At 46.6% G+C, this 18,698-nt stretch overlaps 1 protein-coding gene across 1 annotated transcript; it reads right to left on the reverse strand.

Moving 5' to 3' along the window:
* Window positions 1-343: 343 nt before the first annotated feature.
* On the reverse strand, window positions 344-17,667 carry epb41l4b (erythrocyte membrane protein band 4.1 like 4B). Its single transcript, XM_061776434.1, has 20 exons — window positions 16,976-17,667; window positions 13,257-13,363; window positions 11,558-11,727; window positions 11,057-11,177; window positions 10,705-10,792; window positions 10,537-10,625; window positions 9,719-9,788; window positions 9,451-9,620; window positions 8,561-8,670; window positions 8,175-8,211; window positions 7,927-7,948; window positions 7,712-7,818; window positions 5,416-5,543; window positions 4,810-4,904; window positions 4,595-4,714; window positions 4,444-4,499; window positions 3,768-3,920; window positions 2,873-2,993; window positions 2,641-2,774; window positions 344-1,844 (listed from the first exon to the last, which is right to left on the reverse strand). The coding sequence occupies exons 1-20, from the start codon at window positions 17,228-17,230 to the stop codon at window positions 1,781-1,783; spliced, it is 2,217 nt and encodes a 738-aa protein (XP_061632418.1). The 5' UTR covers window positions 17,231-17,667; the 3' UTR covers window positions 344-1,780.
* Window positions 17,668-18,698: the final 1,031 nt, after the last annotated feature.

Genomic DNA, 18,698 nt, shown 5'->3' on the forward strand with positions numbered 1-18,698 from the left:
TGTGTTCTTGATGTTAATGAAGAGGAAGAACAAAAAAGAAGGAGGCGTTGGCGCGTGATTGTGTGCCAAGGCAGCTGGGTGACTTCGCCCTTATCGGATCGGCAACACAAATAAAAAGAAAAAACAACAATAGGCGAACGTTTTGGCTGTGGGAAAATAGAAAAGAACAAATGCCAAAATGATGACAGCATTACACACCACAATTTTGATCATTTGTTCTGTGCAATTGTATTGTAAGTATTTATTTATTCCCAAATTTGCTCGTTTCGTAGCAGGCACGTGCGCACACAAAAAGGCTCAAGCCAAAAAAAGGCAACAATTAAGAAAAGAAAATAGTCGTATATGGATGAGGCATTATTTATTTATTTCTGTTAACATTGTCAACACAATAATCAATAATACAATTATTTACAAGGGACGTGAAGCTAGAGCAGAAATAAAGTTTACACACCTCTGTTGAGAAAAAAATGAGACCAAGATGAATCATTTAAAAACTTTTTTTCCACTATTAGTTAACGTGTAATCTATCCAACTCAATAGAAAAAAAAACAAAACAACATTTTAGCGAGGGTAAGTAAAAATAAACCAAAAAACTGAAATGTGGTTGTGCAAGTGCACACACCCTCTTCTAAATGAGGATGTGGCTCTGTTCATAATTGAGCAATCACATTGAAACTCAGAAATTGGAGTCAACACACAGCTGCCGCCCCTGATTAACCCCAAATCAATTTCATTTGTTCGAGTAGGCTTTTCGTGACATAAAAAAAAAATAATAATAATACAGAGGCATCACTGTCATATAAAAAAGCAAAAAGGGCCCTTTTTTCATCCAGGCCTGCTGAGCACCACTTGGGTTCTATGCGTGCACGTGCCATTACTTCCAGGACATGGATGTTCATTTTAGATCAATATCGATTCTGAACTGTAAGTGGCGTACGGTTTTATTACATCTACATTCATGATTACATTATTATTAGCGGAGATGACCGAACGAGGATAAGCAGCAGCGTAGAAAAGGGACATATGGAAAGCTTGCGGTAGCGATGCTTCAAGACTTACGTACGAAGTCGGGTTGCGTCGCCGCAGTGGGAGCGCAACTGCGTCGTAAACCGAGGACAGGCTACAGTGCAGTTGCAGAACTGAACACTTCTTTGACCAGTGGAGCGCGTTTGTCTCCTCCTAGTGGACACTTAAGACAACAGCAATTTGATTCAAAAAAAAACATGTCAAATGAAAAGTTGGATTATTCATTATAATTGACAATAGAGCTAATTTGATGGTCATTATTTGTAAATGACTCATTACGATTCTAACCCTGGACTCATGTTTATTCGACCTTGATTTACATTTGACCTTGCAACTTTTGATCAAGTTTTAATACTAACAAGACAGTCACTATTATGATTGATGAAATCAATCATAAGAGCAACAGTAGAACTGATAATGAATCAGGATGACTCGGATTTTTAATGCTTTTTTTTTCAATCAATCAAGGAATTGGATTAACCCCCCCCCCCGAATCGAAAGACATGAAGCAAATTCAGTGGGTATAAAAAGTCTACACACCCCTGCTCTAGTAGGTGGTGATGGTGGAAAGGTTTTGAAATGATTCATCTTGCAAAAAAACAGGAGAGTGCGGAGTTTTTGTAGCCACTGTACTTCTACACATTCTTGCGTTATGAATGCATATTGCAAATGAATCCATCCAAAAAAAAAAGTTGATTGCAGTCGACGCTTCGGGTGTCCCGCTTCGCACATCACGGCGTCGGGCGACAGGCGCTCACAGCTCGGTCATCAAGAGGGCTCGCAGGATCTTCTCTCGGTCCAGCCTCGCTTCCTCTCCGCTAGACGCACACATACGCACGCGCACGCGCACATACTTAGAATAAAATTACGTTCCCATGACTGAAGAAAAGCATCGATTTTAGACACAACATTAGGTACGTCTACAAAGATTAAGTTCCCGTTAGAACACCTCACCAGGTGTTCCAGATCCTTGATATCCAGTTTAAGGTTCATGTACTAGTACACTCTTTGTCCTCACTAGTAGATTGACTGACTTACGAGTAACGTTTTTTTTTTTCCGACTACTGCCTTCCAGTACTGTATGACAACATTCTACTAGTGCGCTGAATTGGGGAGCAACGAATTACACGTAAAGAGATTATACATCATTTAATTACAACATGTATGTACTTGTCATCCACGACCTTACTGGGAGGAAAATATCTATTTCAGTTGTAGTTGCCTTTGGAAATGTCCATGACTCCAATTTTAGTTACATTTGACAAATAGCAGCATAAGCTCCTCCCCAAAATGTGTTCCTATCCGATGCTTGTGATTGGCTTGTCACATGAAGCGATATTGTCTTAATTGTCCACATTTGTCATTAGGTCAACATGGTATGATGTTTTTCACATGCTTTCCATATAATGCAACAAACACATTTTTCATGTCCTATTTTCATTTCATCATGTTTTGTTAACGAGTTTATTATTTGTATACGGAGGGGAAAAAAATGCAGTATGTGGTTCATTCCAAAATAATGAGCTATGCTTTTCATCCACTTCTTGAGAGGAAACATCCAAGGGGTCCTGTTCAAAAGGAAGAAAAGTCATCAAAATGCAACTCGTCGGTTACCTGTCGTGATGGGCTGCGAGGTAAGGGGCCGAGTGAGGGAGGGGGCTACAGTAGCACGAAGGAGAGAGGTGGGGAGAGGGCAAAGGGGACACACGGCACGGACTAGCAACTTCCAGTGCTGGCACGTTGTCCACCTGCACGCCAAGACAATGCTCATTGGAACTTCCTTGTCGCGCGTTTCAAGGTGCGTTGGTGTTCGCGTGTGCGCACGCGCATGCGCGTGTTCGGTCACCTGCGGGTAAATGGACGGCTGGATCTGTTGGTCCAGTGAGCCGGACGAGCCGGACTTGGCCGCGCTCTCACAAGAGATGGCTGCGAGAGCTTCCGGAAGGTTGTCTTCATCTTCATGGTTACTGAGGAGCCAAAAAAAAATAAAATAAAAAAGATCAATCATCAATTCGTCCATTACTGTATGTCCTTATAAGGTACCGTACTGTAGAGTGCCATTTTTCTTATTAAGAGACAAGTTATAAAATGTTTTGTTGCATTTGATGGAAGACTGGAAGGGATTAACGGCAATTTCATTCATTTCAAAAGACGTTTTTGTACAAGCGCAACAATTAACCGATGAATCGACAACCGTTTTGATAGCGAATCGTTTCGAGACCTTGTTGAACTAAAAATGTTCCAAATCATCTGATTTCAGCCTCCCAAAGCTAAATATTCACATATGTCTGTCGTCTTCCGTGCGTTTCACTGACATTTGCAAATGTGCATTTATTTTGGAAAACAACGATGAACAATTTTGCCTATTGTCCGACGTTACGGACCGAACCAGGAACTGCATCGTCATCAGTTTCTGCACAAATGTGGAATAATGTCCTTTTTTTTTTTTGAATGAAGCGATCCAAAAAAAAAAAAAAAATAGATATGATCATTTTTTTATGCGATTCATCATTTAATCGAAAAACGAATTGACAGATTCAGCTATTATTGAAATAATCGTTCGTTTTGATATCCAAAATTCTGAGCATCCAGTGAGTCCAATTTGTCAAACTCTTGTCAGCTTTTAGGAGCATTTCTTTTGTTTGCATTTCTTCATTTAAACAAATGATTTTTGTCTCGAAGTGAGCAAGCATGCTTATCAAAGATGATTTATGCACTTGAGCGACGGCACGTGAACTCACAAGCTGAACTGTCTGACGAGACGCTTCCTGCGGCTGGCGCACGAGCCGGACGGCGGCCGGAGCCTCTCGGACGCCGAACGGACGTCCGGCCTCGGGGACATTTTGTCGGCGGGCAAACTGGACGCGGACGAGTCTTGCGAAGAGTTTTGATACCTGAAGACAGCAATTTGTTGCATATTTGGACTGAACATTGATCCCATTTAGCGTTGCGGGTCAGCTGGAACGAGAGGCTAAAAGTCTTCAATTCACCTAAAGAAGCATGTTTTCATGTTTTATAACTTTGAAAACTAATTTTTCGTCAGCCTCCAAAAAAAAACAAAACAACCCATTCGTCATTCTCGCCACAGTCACACCCGGTGGTGGTGAGCTACTTGTACTTGTGCGGCCACAGCCGCCCTGCAGGGGGCAGTCTGACGCGAGCGCGGCCGCCGCCAAACATCCAAGCGCATTGATTCACGCGTTGTAATTGTGCGAGTGACTCCACAGCATTTTGCCTGGGGAAAAAAAATCTATCTATGGTCACGTTCTTGTCGTCATGTGTCTGATCGGTAGAGTCAAAAGTTCAAAGTTGATTCCAAAGCAAGCATGTTGAGTGCACAAGATGAAACTTCACTTTTGTGAGGGGGGGGGGGTGAATGTATACAGAGGGAGAGAAGAAAGGATGAATAGAGCTTGCCTGTCCTTGAGTGGCACATCGGAGTTCTTCCCTCTTGGACTCATTGAGCCGTCCTTCTATTTGATGGAGAAGGTACAAAAACAACAAAAAAAAGATGGAAATAAAGGCAATATCAAATGTATATAAGCCCGAGAACATCTACGGCACCCACCCTGAAAGCCGCCTCCATCTGGGCCTTAAGAATGTTACATTTGAGGTGGTTGGGAAGCAGCGCCGGCGAGGAAGCGGCGGAGGGGTGGAGAGATTTTTCCGAAAGCCGCTTCTCTTCTCCCTGCGGGTGTCGCACGAGGAACAGGAGACGTCTCATGTTGTCGGCAGAGGAAGAAAGTCGACGTGTGGAAAGGTGTGTGTGTGTGTGTGTGTGACCTTGTTGTCCATGTTGATGCAGAGCGAGGGCCACGCGGGACACTCGCCGTCCGACTCGGCGGCCTCGCGCGGACACGCCGACGAAGCCCGACACACTAGCGCACATCAAGAAGAACACATTTGGAATGAGCCGCATATTTTTGGGGGTCTTTCGACAATTACAAAACACAATGAAATTTAAATACATCATTTAAAAAAAAAAAAAAACTGTGTAAGTTCTGTTAAAAAAAAAAAAAAAAAAGTCCCAAATTATAAAGATGAAACAAAAAAAAATAAATTCAATTGATTAGAATTTGCAAATAATCTCGCTATGCAGGCGACCTCCAGCGAGAGGTCAAGTGCCTCAGATTCACCCCGACTAATGTGCAGCTGTTCTAGTAGGCTTTCCGTGACGTTCATGAAAAGATTACACCTTTTGTTTCTCCAAGTTGAGTTGTGCAGGTGACAGGCCACGTTTTTTCGAATGATCCGTCTTGGGTCTCCTTTTTTCTCTGTCACAAAAACCTGGCATTCGAACAGGGGTGTGTAGACTTTTGATACCCACTGCAGAGGCAACTGAGCACTTTTTTATCCGCACAGCGAAGGTGGCCTTTTCGCGGTACTCACGGATTTCGCTGTGCGCGTGGCAGCAGCGGCGGCGGCGGCGGCGGCGGCGGCGGAGCTCGGCAGAACACGACGCCTCGTTCTCTTCCACGCTCAGCTGGAGGTCGCGAGCGGGAGCGCTCGGAGGGAAGCTGAGGGACCACACAGCACATCCGAAGCAGTCAAGCCTGCCTAAATGCTGAGAGAGTTTTTGCTTTTCCATATCTCCACAGAATCTTTGTGACTTTTTGAACCAAAAATAAACGCACGTTAAATTCATTTCCATTTCATTCCTTTTGCTCCCATTAAATTCTCAATTACTCCAATGGGAAGTTTCCACCATTTTTTTTCTCCCCCCCCCCCCCCCCCCCACCCAGAGATAGACAAATAGACAATTACAGACTCAACAGAACATGGAAATTCCTTCATATTCCTTTATTTGAGAAGCAATATGGCAAAAAGCCACTGATGAATTCATTAAGGCACAATGTGATTCCAGAATGGAGCTCCGCCCACTATCACAGCAAAAGCACATTACAGTTTAAAGTACGTAAACAACTGCTTGATGGTCAATGACGCGATGGCGCGGGGGACTATACTCGCAAAAAAAAACAAACAAACAAAGAAAGCAGCAAACGTGCAGCATCCCGAAAATGACGTTCTTGAAGAAACAAATGAAATTGGGAAACGTTTTTCCTTTCAGGGACCATTTCAGTCCTCTGAAGGTCGTTCGAAGGCCACGTCTACACTGATTATTATTAGGATTTTTTTTCACCCTCAAAAGGGTTATAAAAAATGTCAATCAAAATCATGTCATCTGTGATCGCACAAAATGTTCTTTTGTTTATCAAATGGTAAATATATTCATGTCAGACATTTCTAAATGTTTCTATTATATACTGCGTTCCCCCCAAAAAATGTGACCTAAATTCAAAGTCTAATAATATTTTTGACAATTGTCGCTCAAATGAACTCAAATTTATTGTTGTACTTTTTTTTTTTTTTTTTTTGCAGGTTGAAGAATGACATTCAGCAGCAATTAAAATGTATTTTTTGTGTTACAATATGCTCGAACAAAGTACAAATTTGGGGGGGGGGAGGAAATTCTAGAACCACTCCCCAAGTACAGTTCAGTTGTATTTAACTTTTTTTTTTCCGAACAATACACGTGCGCGTCATCTTCTAGAAGCGTTTGTTTTCAAACTTTTTATTTAGGCCACATTTTTATTTCAAGTTTATGTGCGTTACATTTTAATTGAATATTAAAGACATTTTTTTTTTTTTCAACATTTAATGTTCATGTTTAAACTGCATCATGTTACAGTGGCTTCTAATAATATTAAATATACTTTTTAGGAATAAAACCTCGGTCTCATCTTTTTATGTTGACTTATTGGACCAACTTCACTATTGTATTTTGATGTGGGTCAGGATCTGGTACTGTATTTTTTATTTTTGATAAAACATTGAAGAACCACTGGCCTCGAACATTCGGTTCTTGGTTTTTTTTTTTCAATATATATAAAATTACATGGCGATCCAGATTGAATGCTCTGATTTGGCCCACGAGCCTTAAGTTTCCCAGCCCTGCGACAAAGGCACCACGAAGCACGCCCTCTTTTAAGATATTATGGGATATAATCCAACCACGCACAAACACACTCAGATACTCGTCTGACTCGGGTCACATTCTCGGGGTGTCCACTGGACACACAAAGTGGAGATGTGACGGACGACGGCGATGATGATGATGATGATGATGATGAAGAGGAATGTGTAAGTCCAAGGTCAAATAGAGGTCAAAGTGTCGTCATGACCTTGTCCTTGTGAACGACACTGACGACGGGCGCGTGGAGCAAGCTGCTGGTTCGCTCCGGGACGGCGGGGTGGGCGGGCACGGGACCGCGAGAGGGCGGCGAGGCCCTGACGGGAGGCCTGAACGCACACGCACGCACAGACACACGCGCGCGCGTGCACACACACACGCACACACACACGCACACACACGTTCTGTATGTGACGATGCATGACATGAGATGAGATGAAAACACAGATACGATGGCGTCTAAAAATAGAAACGGACCCTGCAGACGATTTTGCCGCGGTGGGCAAAGTTCGGCCCGCGGGCCAGATATGGCCCCGCGCTCCGCTCTTTAATCGGTCACCAAGCAGTTACATTTACACAAGGAAGCCCGTAATATTTGTTGCATTAATTTAGCTCTTCTGTTTTATATTTAGTTCATGGTTGTTGTTTCAAATCAATGAAACATGGTTGTTTCATTGATTTGATTTGAATAATAACATACAAAAAGGCACCGACCTGTGCGGCGCCGTGTGTCCGGAGGGCCGCAGGTAAACGGCGGGCGTGTAGGCGGAGTGGGCCGGGCGCCACGCCTCGTGCGCCGCCGGCGGGATGTTGTGCTGGTACTGCAGAGGATCGAAGAGACGACGAAAATGAAATGTTGACGCACGGGCCGAGCCGGACGTGGGCGCGCGACCGATGCGCGTGCAAGAAGGTCATCTGAGGTCACTCACCGCATGTTGGCCGGGATCGGGGCTGGCGTGAAGGCGCAGAAACAAATGACAACAATTAGCGATCGCGGATTAACCTGAGCGCTTCGGTTTCATGCACAGTTAAGCCCGATGCGAATCGTAGCCTGAGCAACTTTGGGAGTTTCTGAAGGATCCTGCTGCCCCCGAACGCAGCACGTCCATTTAATGTAATAGCACATCATAATGCTATCATGTGAAAAGCATGCGTGTAAGGGTTTCGGTGCTGGTACCTGATGCGTGGCGGCTTGGCTGGCGAAACGGCAGAGACTGAAAGGGCAACGCGCACACACACACACACACAATGTCAGTAAAGACGTACTGTACTGCATGTTGCGGCGTTGATGTGTGCGTCGGATGGCCGCGAGACGCGATCACGGTTAGCGCTCGATTCAAATCAGCTCACTTCAATTCGAGACGCCGGCGCTGCCTCATCTTTCTTCTAAGCTATTGTCGGGAAAATGACCATGAGACACGCAGCGGACACTTTATTACGTGTACAACTGCATGAAATCCCACACGCGAAATGTGTTGAAAAGAGAACGCGGAGAAATGCACATAAGGTTGTGAACGGCGGCCATGTTGCCAGAGCGCGAGCGGACGTGCACGGAAGACTCACCTTTGCCCAGCGACTGCGTGCGGGAGGGATATCGTTTGCTGGGCCGCCTCTCGAAGGTGCTGGCTCTCCTCAGCCGGCTTCCGTGCGTCGCCTGGTACTCCGTTTTACCGCTGACATCGGCAGAAAGCGGGAATTACGCATTATCTTCTGCAGCTGCAGCTCAAACATTAGCCGTCGGAAATTGACGCATTTCCCCGTACGGAGTCGAATTCAATTCACTTACGGTGATAATATAAATATTCCATGGGAGGGAGATGATTTGCTTTGATAAACGTGAGACGCTAAACAATATGAAGGCCGTATCTCTGTCGCCATAGGAACCCCTCCACGTAACCATAGCTACACAAAGCGCACGTCTTGAAATACTTTCATTCTTCATTTTTTGCGATCATTTAGATATCTTCGGAGGTTGAAGTGGGCATAAGCAGAGATGTCCGCATGAATTGCCGCTGCCGCTTTCTGACGGAGGCGACAGAGAACATCTCTCTGGAGAACCAAATACGGGTAACGCTTCATGTTTTTGAGCGTGGCTAGCAGCAAATTGAGGGTGCGTGTTCTACACGGGGAGAAGGGTTTTCTTGATTTTGGGGGTGTGTATTATACTCGAGAGAGAGAAATGATGGTAGTTGCAATTTTTACGTTTTTGTTCACAGCAGGACTCAAACCGGCGACCCGGGTGAGCTGCTACAGCGCCCACTTCGTAGGATTCGATATCAAAAGTAGTGTATTGTAATTAGCGGAAATAATAACGCAAATAATAACTTGACCAGGCTTTGTCTCGATCTGCTTCGATGCGGTCAAGTCGTCGCTCGTGTCGGTGGTTTGAGTGCAATTTGCTCCGAAATTCCCACGAGGTCCCGTCGCTTCCCCTTCGGCGAGGCGAGCGTTACCTGAATCTGAAGCGCGAGCCGAGTCGCGTGAAGTCGCCGCGGCCCGCCTTGCCCGCGGTCGGCTGGCGGAGGCGGAAGAAGGCGTGGCTCTCCACGGCGCACTTCCACACGTGCTTGCAGCTCTTGGCGCTGGCCAGCTGGAACACAAACGTGTGCTCCTGCTCGCGGCCCTTCCATGTGGAAAACAAATATTTGGGAGTCCGGCCAACACTGACCTCATTGTGACGTGCGCGCGTGCGTGCGGTTGCGTGTGTTTGTCTGCTCGTACCCGATCGTCATCTTCCACCACCACCAGAGTGAGTCGACTCTTTTTAAAGTCCAGACGAGTGATTTTGGGCCTAAATGTCACAAAGAGCGCGCAAATGTCACATTTGACTTTGAGCCATCATGAACACACATTTTGCAAATCATTTGAAAGCAGTGGCTCTGTGAAATCAGTCAGAAAATCGACAGCTTTTCGCAGGGGATAAGGACCGAGCCCCGCCCCGCCCCCCAAAAAAAAAACACAACATTGTTTCGATAATTTCCTATTAGACTGTAAATATACCACAAACTAGCACGCCGAAATGCTGTAACATCATTTCAAATGCATTATTATTAAATGGCTTACAGATGATTTCGTTTTGGAATGCACGTGCACATTTGGCTAAGGCTAACTTTCACTAACAACCCAGGCTAAACTAAGCTCCTCCCCAACACACAACGTCGGAATGCATCAATTAAACATACTTTCTTGACACAAATGACTACTTTCCTATTAGCCAGGGTTTCTGGCGCCATCTTGCGGCGCTGCAAATAGTAAAAAAAAAAAAACAAGACGCTCCAGCCATGCTCTCTCTCTCGAGTTATTTGTTGACTTTCATCCTGGCTGGAATCCGCGGCGTGATCTTCGCTTGAGAGGTGCAACGAGTTTGCAACTTGTAAAACTTCATTCAACGACTTCAAATACGGCCTCCGCGGTATTTATGACACGTCTCGCTATTTCAATAGCGGTAAGAACGGAGCAGGAAAAGCAGCAGGGGACGCCCCGCGAAAAAATGTTTGACATTTTGCTTATGAATCAGACGAGCGTTGAAGATGTCTTACCAAAAGAAGAGGCCGATTTTGTTGGAGCCCTCGAACACCAGGATGCCAGTAGGCGTGAGACCCAGCGCGTAGTCCCCGCCGTCTCTCCCCTGATGACACCACACGCACGTTCAGCACTCAAGGAACGCACACCTACGCCGACGCCATCGATGGAGAAACGAGGCAGACCTTAACGAAGTGCATATCTACGCCGTAAAGCTCCAGCCACTTGCATTTGTTGAGGAAGGAGATCTCGGCTTGAGACGGACTCGTCCCCCTGAAAGCGAGACGGCGCGTGGGTAACGACCTCGCTCCCAAAAAATTGCGTGCTGCCGACCGGCGTGTCCTCGCGTGGCTCGAGTGAAAGCACAGCATATGTCATCTAATCCCAGACGGCAACCGCCGCTGGGTTAAACACTGCCCGGAATCAATCACGGCCCCCCGGGGGATTAATCCGCTTAATCCTTCACACGGAGCAGCGGGAGGGCGGCCGACCGGCAGAGGACGACGAGGCGACGCCGAAAAACGTCCGGAATCTCACCTGAGATCCAGCCACCTGCCGAAGATGTCCGCCTCCATGGCCGCGCTCTGCTTGGGAGCGAAGCGGAACTCCGACACCAGCTCGGGCGAGTGGTCCAAAGGGTCGCAGTCGCCCAGCTCGCCTGCACAAAAACCATTTTTTTTTTTTAAATCAACGTGGAAAAGCCTCACTGAGCATTTCCAGACAACTTCAGCCAACGCTCACTGCAACGCACTCCGATATTGAACATCGGCTTTATCACGACTCATTTGTACTGTTTGTGTTTCCTAACTTGCATCCGAACAAGACGTCACCAAAAGTGGATGCGGCTTCCGTCATCGAGCGGAAGAGCGTTTATTTGTCCCGCCGGCATGCATAGTCGGACAATTCATATTCAGAATGTGATTAATGCAACCCCACGTTCAACTTCCCCCCATAATATTCTTTTCCTGCAATCAAATAGGACACATTACATTCCTTGCCAAATGTTAGTTCAAGGAAATAAAATCATCGTCTACTCACTCTGCAAACAATATGCAGCCAGCTCGACTGAGACATCATACGGACATTTCAATCTGAGGAAAGAAAAGAAAGAAAAACGGGTGTGATGAGCTGCACCACGCACACTCGCCAAGTCAATCGCAATCATCTGTGCGTGCGCGTGCGTGGAGGAGGAGCAAGCCTTTTCCCAAAATAATCACCTCTCTTCAGATCCTGATCTTGAGCGTTATAATGGAGCTGCACTCGGGGGACCTGTGGCCCAGATAGAGTCGGAACGTCGGGATGGGAAACGCGTGCGGGCGGGCGTCTACGACGACTGCGAGCGTCGCGCAGGTCGCGAAGCCGCGCAAATGAGTGGTACCGAATAAGGAGCAATTTGAAAAGTGTCGCCGCTTAGCGTGGCCTGCATTTCAAAATCGCACCACGGGAAACGGGGGGAAACAAACAAACAAACAAAAAAAACATTCGAGAGGAGACTGAGGGCAGCAAGGAAACGGAGGAGCAAAGCGGAGACTGCGGAGTTCCATGCGGCAGCCGCAGCTAAGGCACAGCGCTTGTTTTTGACGTTTTCCAGCCTCAAACGACCGAGGAGCGGTAGTGGTTTTTGCTGACTCGCCATATTTGGAACCGGGCACTGCTGAATATTGTAGCGCCTTTGCCGGTCCGAAACAGTGTGTCAAGAAAAAGAAACCAACAAAAAAAGTCCATATTTTTATCTTTTAATATTACTTGTCTTCCCTCATACATCTTACTATTCCTCCCCCCCCTCACCATTTCCTCCCCCACCCCCAAACACAACCAAAACAAAACCCCCCCCCCCCCCCCAATATACCTCCCTATACCAATTAAAAAACAAATACAAAAAAACAACACCCCCCACCCAACCCCATTCCCCCCTACCAACTAATCCTCCAAATTCCAACCCACACAACCAAAAACCCACCAATTCACCTTCCCCCTTCAAACAACCCAAAAAAAAAATTACTACCAACAATACCCAACACCCTCCTTAACCATTACTTCTCTACCCCAAATCCACTTCATCCTCTACTTCACCTTCTTCACACCCCTCCTTCCTTCCCTCCTTCCCCAATAACCTCCACATCCTAACAACAAACAAAAATTCCTCCCACCATACAACTCATACCTAACCCCCATCAAATCTAACTCTCCTACCCCCCCCCAAACTTAACATCTAATTAATCAATCCCACTCCCCTTCACTTACCCCCACCCTCCCTTCATCTCTTTTAACTCACCCAAATCTCCATTTATAAAATTTCTTTTCAATTACACACCCCCCCCCCCCCCCCAATACCCCACCTCTCCCCCTTTCCAAAACATATACAATACTAAACAAAATTTTTTTTAAAAAAAAAAATAAAATTCCACTCTTATTCTCCAAAAACTTACTCTACCTATAATATTCATACAAATCTCACACTCTCATTCTTCTTACTCTACAACATTCTACTCTTCCCCACTATCTCCAACCTTCATATCTTTCCACTCACTCCCATATTCCACACCCACTTAACTTATAAATATAAATCAATTACCCCTTCCCTTCCATATCTTTACTATCACAAATCCTTAAATATCTTTTCCAAAAAACCTTATCTAATATTCTCCCCTCTACCTTTTACCCCCCCTCCCACCCCTAGACCTGCGTCCCCCCCCCCCCCCCCCCCCACCCCCCCCCCACCACCCCCCCCACCCACCCCCCCCCCCCCCCCCGGTCCATGTACTGCAGCCCGAAGTAATCCGCCTCCACCAGATCTATGTGATACATGATTTGGTCAAAAAGCTCCTGGCCTTTGCTTTTGCTCTACAACAGAAGAACAAAAAAGTGAATTGTTTCCTGGTGCTGATCAAGCTGATTTTTTTTTGTTTTCTTTTTTTTTCCCGGGAAAAGTGAGCCTTTGCCGAAACAGCCAAAGTACAACGTTTCCACAACAGAATCCCTTGTAACTAATTTTTTTATTTCAATATTTGTCAGGGAAAAAAAAAAATAATAATAATCCAATCACCGATGAATCGGGACGATTGATTTAAAAAACATATAATAAATAAAATAACCTTCTTTTTTGTTCCCTTAACACTTACAACCACAAACATATGAGTTACAGGCACAGCATTTGACTGTTTTACAAACTTGCAACAAAGCATGAATCGATATATGGATGAATGTATACAGTATACAAGCAACACAATAAGTTAGCGGCCAAACATGATCGACTTTCCTCTACTCCATTATTTGATGACTTCAAAATAAAAACCAGAGACGGCTTTCTCAGATGTCAAAGGTCGGTCATCTTTGAAATATTTGATGTAGCGGAGATCTCCAACTCAAGGCCCGGGGGGCCAAATCTTGCCTGCCACACCATTTTATGCGGCCCACGAAAGCAAATCATGTGCGTCAACTTCCATGAGTCTGCCTAAAATCTGTACCAAAATTTTAAATTGGCATACGTAATAAATAATAACGTTGAGATTCTGCAAGTATTTTATTTTTATTACCATAGGCTTTTTTTTTTTTTTTTTTTTACAGTTCTTGAACAATAGTTGAACAAACTGATTGCAAAACAAGTTATCCGTCGATTAGTTGTGTATGTATAATAATACGATGAGTCGCAGTCGTAACGGAACCTCTGACGGAAACTATGACTACAGTACGGCTGGCGAGAAAAATATTTATATCGCGTCCCAGTCGTCACGTGGGCCACATCGCCACGTATGACAAACAACCGGAGGTGAACCACACGCACACTCACACCCACGGGGCGTAAGTGTGTGTGTGCGCGTGTGTAAAAAAAAAAAGATGTTAGCCTTGTACTTTGGACCCTGATAACCAATACAAACTTCCTGCTGAGTGTGTGAGGAAATCAGAGGTATTAAAGGATTGTGGACACGAGGGGAAGGCCGAGGATCATAAAAAAATATATATAATATAAAAATATGACATTCTGCAACAGGGTGATTGAAGTCCTGACCTGGATCCTATTTGTGCACATGAAGAAAATTTGCCTGGCGCGTAATAGTCCCACGTGGTGAGCGTCTAATCATCTTTTTTGGTCTGGGCTCACCTGTGTCGCAGCCTCGGGGGGGAAACGCGAGGACGTGAGCCAACTTGTTGCGACACATCTGCGACTAAGCCGACGGGCGCCGACGAGCCGTGTGTCACTTTGCGTTATTTGGAGGAGCCTCCATGTTGTTGCTGCCAGTCCCAGCTGGACGCACACACACACACACACACACACACACACACACACACACAGCCCGAGCGGCGTGAGGTGACGCACACGCAACCTTCAAAATGGAAACATCTTACCAAGAGGCACTTACGCACGCATACCCACACGCTCACCCACACACGCTGACGCCAAAGCAGATGAGGGAGTCTGAGAATGGGCGGAGGAGGAGAGAAAGTGGCCATGAGCAAGACGGCGTGTAAAAAAAAAAAAAAAAGAGAAGAAGAGGAGGATTAAGATGGCACGGGAAGGGAAGACGAGGGGAATTCTGATGGTGGGGAAAATAAAGAACGAGGCGGGTGAGGAAGTTGGTTGTTTGGGTGAATTTCCCTAAAGTCAAAGCAGGGAAGCAGAAGAGGCCACGCCCCTCGGTGCACAAGGCCAACGCGTTTTGTTCATCGCGGCCGCCATTGTTGTGGGATTTTCTCCCCAAAATTCCACATAGCGAAGAAATTCTACCGACTGCTGATGTGCGTGACCTATTTTGCGGCGCCCCCCCCCCCCCTCCCCCCCCTCTCTCGCCAATAATCTTCCAATTGCACGTTAACTTGGGTTTGTAGGGTAAATGATGTCGTTAGAAATGTTATGGTACTTTTGACGCAGCGACATCTCGGAATTTTGGCCCGTGCAAGCAATTGGTGGAAATCTCTAACTGAAACTTGTCAGCCAATCAGAGAAGGGCTTCCCCGAGTGGCGGACGAAATGAGACGGTTGTCGCGAAATGATTCAGTTTGACTTCATTTTGAAGGCATTTTCTGACCAGATTATCAATAAGCAATATCAGGCAAAAACCTCTCTGACATGCGCTCACAGCCGACAACGAGGCACTCTAAAGCAGGCCAAACTAAGCTCCTCCTTTCTGTGTCACTGGGCCCACAAAAATCTGGAAAACTGAAAAGGTGAAAAACCGTTTAAGGCTGTATCTTCAAATAGTTCTCACTTCTCAGTCTTGGCACATCCACGGCAATTATCTTCAAACGAATCTTTGAATTCACTTCACAGGGTCTTCAAACCCAATGTACAGAAGAAAGGTGATTGTTGGCGTACACGCGGTTAATCATTTGCAGTGTGCGGTTTGACCTTTATACATATGTATACATAAAACCATAAATACGTCAGTATGACACCAAAAAGTACATTTTTGGTCGCAGTCTGGAAGAATCCGTGCTTGCAGTCGAGTGGGCCAAATGTGAAGTTAGGGTTTGTTCACGGGCGCTTAAACTTGTTCGGCGACTGCCCGCATCGCTCGTTCGTCTGTCAACACACGACGGTGACGCCAAAAGCGCCGTGCTACTCTTATTTTCCTTTCGTTTTTTAACCTGCTGCCATGCAGTTCGAGTCAGATTTAAAAGTGATTTTGCCATTCAATAGGTGAAGGTTCGAGCGCCCCGGATGTAAAAAAAAAAAAAAAAAAAATAGACTGGATCCTCATCGCGGTCACGGGTAGAGCCGCGGCCAATCCCGGCTGACTTTGGGCCCTTTGGCGATTGGTTCGCACAGCACACGCGGGCAAACGATCATTCACATTCGCAGTCGTCAGTGAAGAAGCCTGAGGGAAAGCCACGCAAACACGGGGGCCGACGTGCAAACGCCACGCAGGAAGGCCCCACACGGGATTGGAACCTCCAACCTCAGAACTTTCGAAACAGATGCGCTAACCGCTGCCGGAATAAACTAGAAAGTTACTCCAAATATCCCATCCATCAATTTCTGCGTCTCGCCGCCTCGGTGTTTCCCCAGCCCTTTTTTTTTTTATTGAGGCAAGGCACATATTTGACTTCACGGCACAGCTCCTTACAAAAATGTCCCCCCCCCCCAAAAAAAAGTATACGTTCTGACATAATAACGCTCTCGTCTCAATGTAGTTACCAATTTGCTTACGCCGTGTAAATCTGAAGTAAACACGAAATGATTATTGTGCAGTGACAGAATATTTCGTGGTTATGCCTGTCACTATACGTCGCTGGCATAGATAGATGGAGTCAAGTCGATTATTTTGGGAGTATAAATTTGGGTGGGAGCACTTCCCCACCCATCCATCCATCCATCCATCCATCCGCCATCTGTCTTTCTGTGGCCACAAAGAGTGATTGAAAAAGTGGAACTCGAGAAGAAGAGAACGATGAGCGGGAGTGGATGGAACTCGTTCGAAGGAGGCTGCGCGCGCGCTCGCTCGCTCGCTCACTCACGGGCAAATCCACGCTGACGTCCGAGCCGTCCAGCAGCAGGACCCGGCAGGTGATGGCGCTGCTCGCGGTGCCGGCGGCCGGGATGTGCACGGCCGCTCCGCCGGTGACCACGGCGGGCGCGTGGACGACCTGCTGCTGGTGGGCCGTGAGCAGGGGGTTCCCTCCTCCGGTCGGGCCGTCCCCCTCGTCCCTCTCGCTCGCCTGGCGGCGGCTCCTCGAGCGGAGGCTGAACGTCCGGCGCAAAAAGCCCATCATGCTTCCTTCCTTCCTCCGTGAAAGGACGGAGTCCCGCGACGGCGGCCGGGGAGAGCCCCGTCGTCTCCCCGGGCCGAGGAGTCACTCGGTCGGTCGGCAGGCGCACGAGAAGGAGACTCGGGGACTCGACAGACGCGCTCGCCAATGGACGAAGAAGCCAACCAGTTGATTTGCCCTCCCCCTCCGTTTCCTGCCCGACCTCTCCCGGGTGCACCTGCCGCCTCGTCCGACCGACGCACCGGGGGGACTCTGCGGTGTGGCGACCCCTTCGTCACACGTCCCGGGGAGGGGGGAGGAGGAAAGTCTCGCGCATGTGGCCGGTGTGGGAGCACCCCCACCGCGGGTCGACGAGCTTCACAAGCGCCGCATGCGAAGGGAACCGCAAACTCCGCTGCTGCGAAAAGTCAAACCAGCGAAACTGGACAAACAGCCACATCTGCGCATGCGTACGAACACTTGAAACTTCTGCGACCTGCGCGCGCGCGCGTACGAGTCTGCGCGAGGATGCGTGCGCGCGCAGGTCGTACAGCGACACCTGGTGGTCACTTGCCCACCTGGCACAAGGCCGATGGGAGGGGAAATGACCCGAAAGCTATTTTATGTGGCATACGTCAAAAAACAGTGTTAACTAGGTTATTAACCAAATATTCATATATATATATATATATATATACATTCACCTATTCACTGTTTTATTTTATTATTATTACTTTTTCATTCGATTTATTTTATCCCGGGGGGAGGGGAACCCAGCCTTGTTTTTTTGCATAAGCCGCTTATTGGCAGTATTTCCCGGAATACACAAAGCACACATTACATTTTTTTTCCCATCCATTATTGCATCAATTCACTGATTTTCACTATTCGCAATGCATGTTCCACTGTTTGTATTGGTGATGTTGTCTCTGATCTAATCACCGTAGATGAGGGGGTCCCACAGGGTTCAATTTTAGTACCATTTCTCTTCTCTTCATCAATATTGAAAACCCCCCCCAAAAAATAGTCTGTCAACAATTCCAACCAGTGTTTTGATATCTGACATTCATTTGTTTGAGTGCTTTCGAGAATTAAACGAGTTTGAAAATGATTTATGGTAGTTAGGAGTTTTATTTATCACATAAATCTGCCATTTGAACAGGGGTGTATAGACGTTTTATATCCACTGGAGCTTCCCTTCACTTCCTTTGTTATTAGTTGTTACATAGACTGTCAATTTTGCTTTCCCCGGTCCTCAGAACTGTGACGCAGACCCTCTAACCAGTCGGCCACTGTGTGTTCATTAAAACTTGGAATTATATCAGTGATGGAAACCAGCACGTTTTTGTTTTCCATTTCCCCCCCCCCCCGACTTTGGTGGCAGCCGGCCAGCAGCCGGTCGTAAGCGAACTCGTAACCTCAACTGTCATGTGCACTCAGCATCAACGAAAGACTGCATTCAAGTTTATTAAGATGCTGGCGCATGGCCGAC

Source organism: Phyllopteryx taeniolatus, chromosome 6 (genome assembly GCF_024500385.1).
Source record: "Phyllopteryx taeniolatus isolate TA_2022b chromosome 6, UOR_Ptae_1.2, whole genome shotgun sequence".
NCBI lineage: Eukaryota > Metazoa > Chordata > Actinopteri > Syngnathiformes > Syngnathidae > Phyllopteryx > Phyllopteryx taeniolatus.

Bases quoted from the DNA above. Each gene is read 5' to 3' on its own strand.
- epb41l4b (XM_061776434.1), bottom strand. From the start codon at position 17,230: ATGATGGGCTTTTTGCGCCGGACGTTCAGCCTCCGCTCGAGGAGCCGC. The intron at 7,949-8,174 runs GTACCAGCACCG...CCTTCACGCCAG, and splicing joins GCCAAGCCGCCACGCATCAG to CCCCGATCCCGGCCAACATG. The intron at 4,905-5,415 runs GTGAGTACCGCG...GATGTGCGCTAG, and splicing joins CCACGCGCACAGCGAAATCC to TGTGTCGGGCTTCGTCGGCG.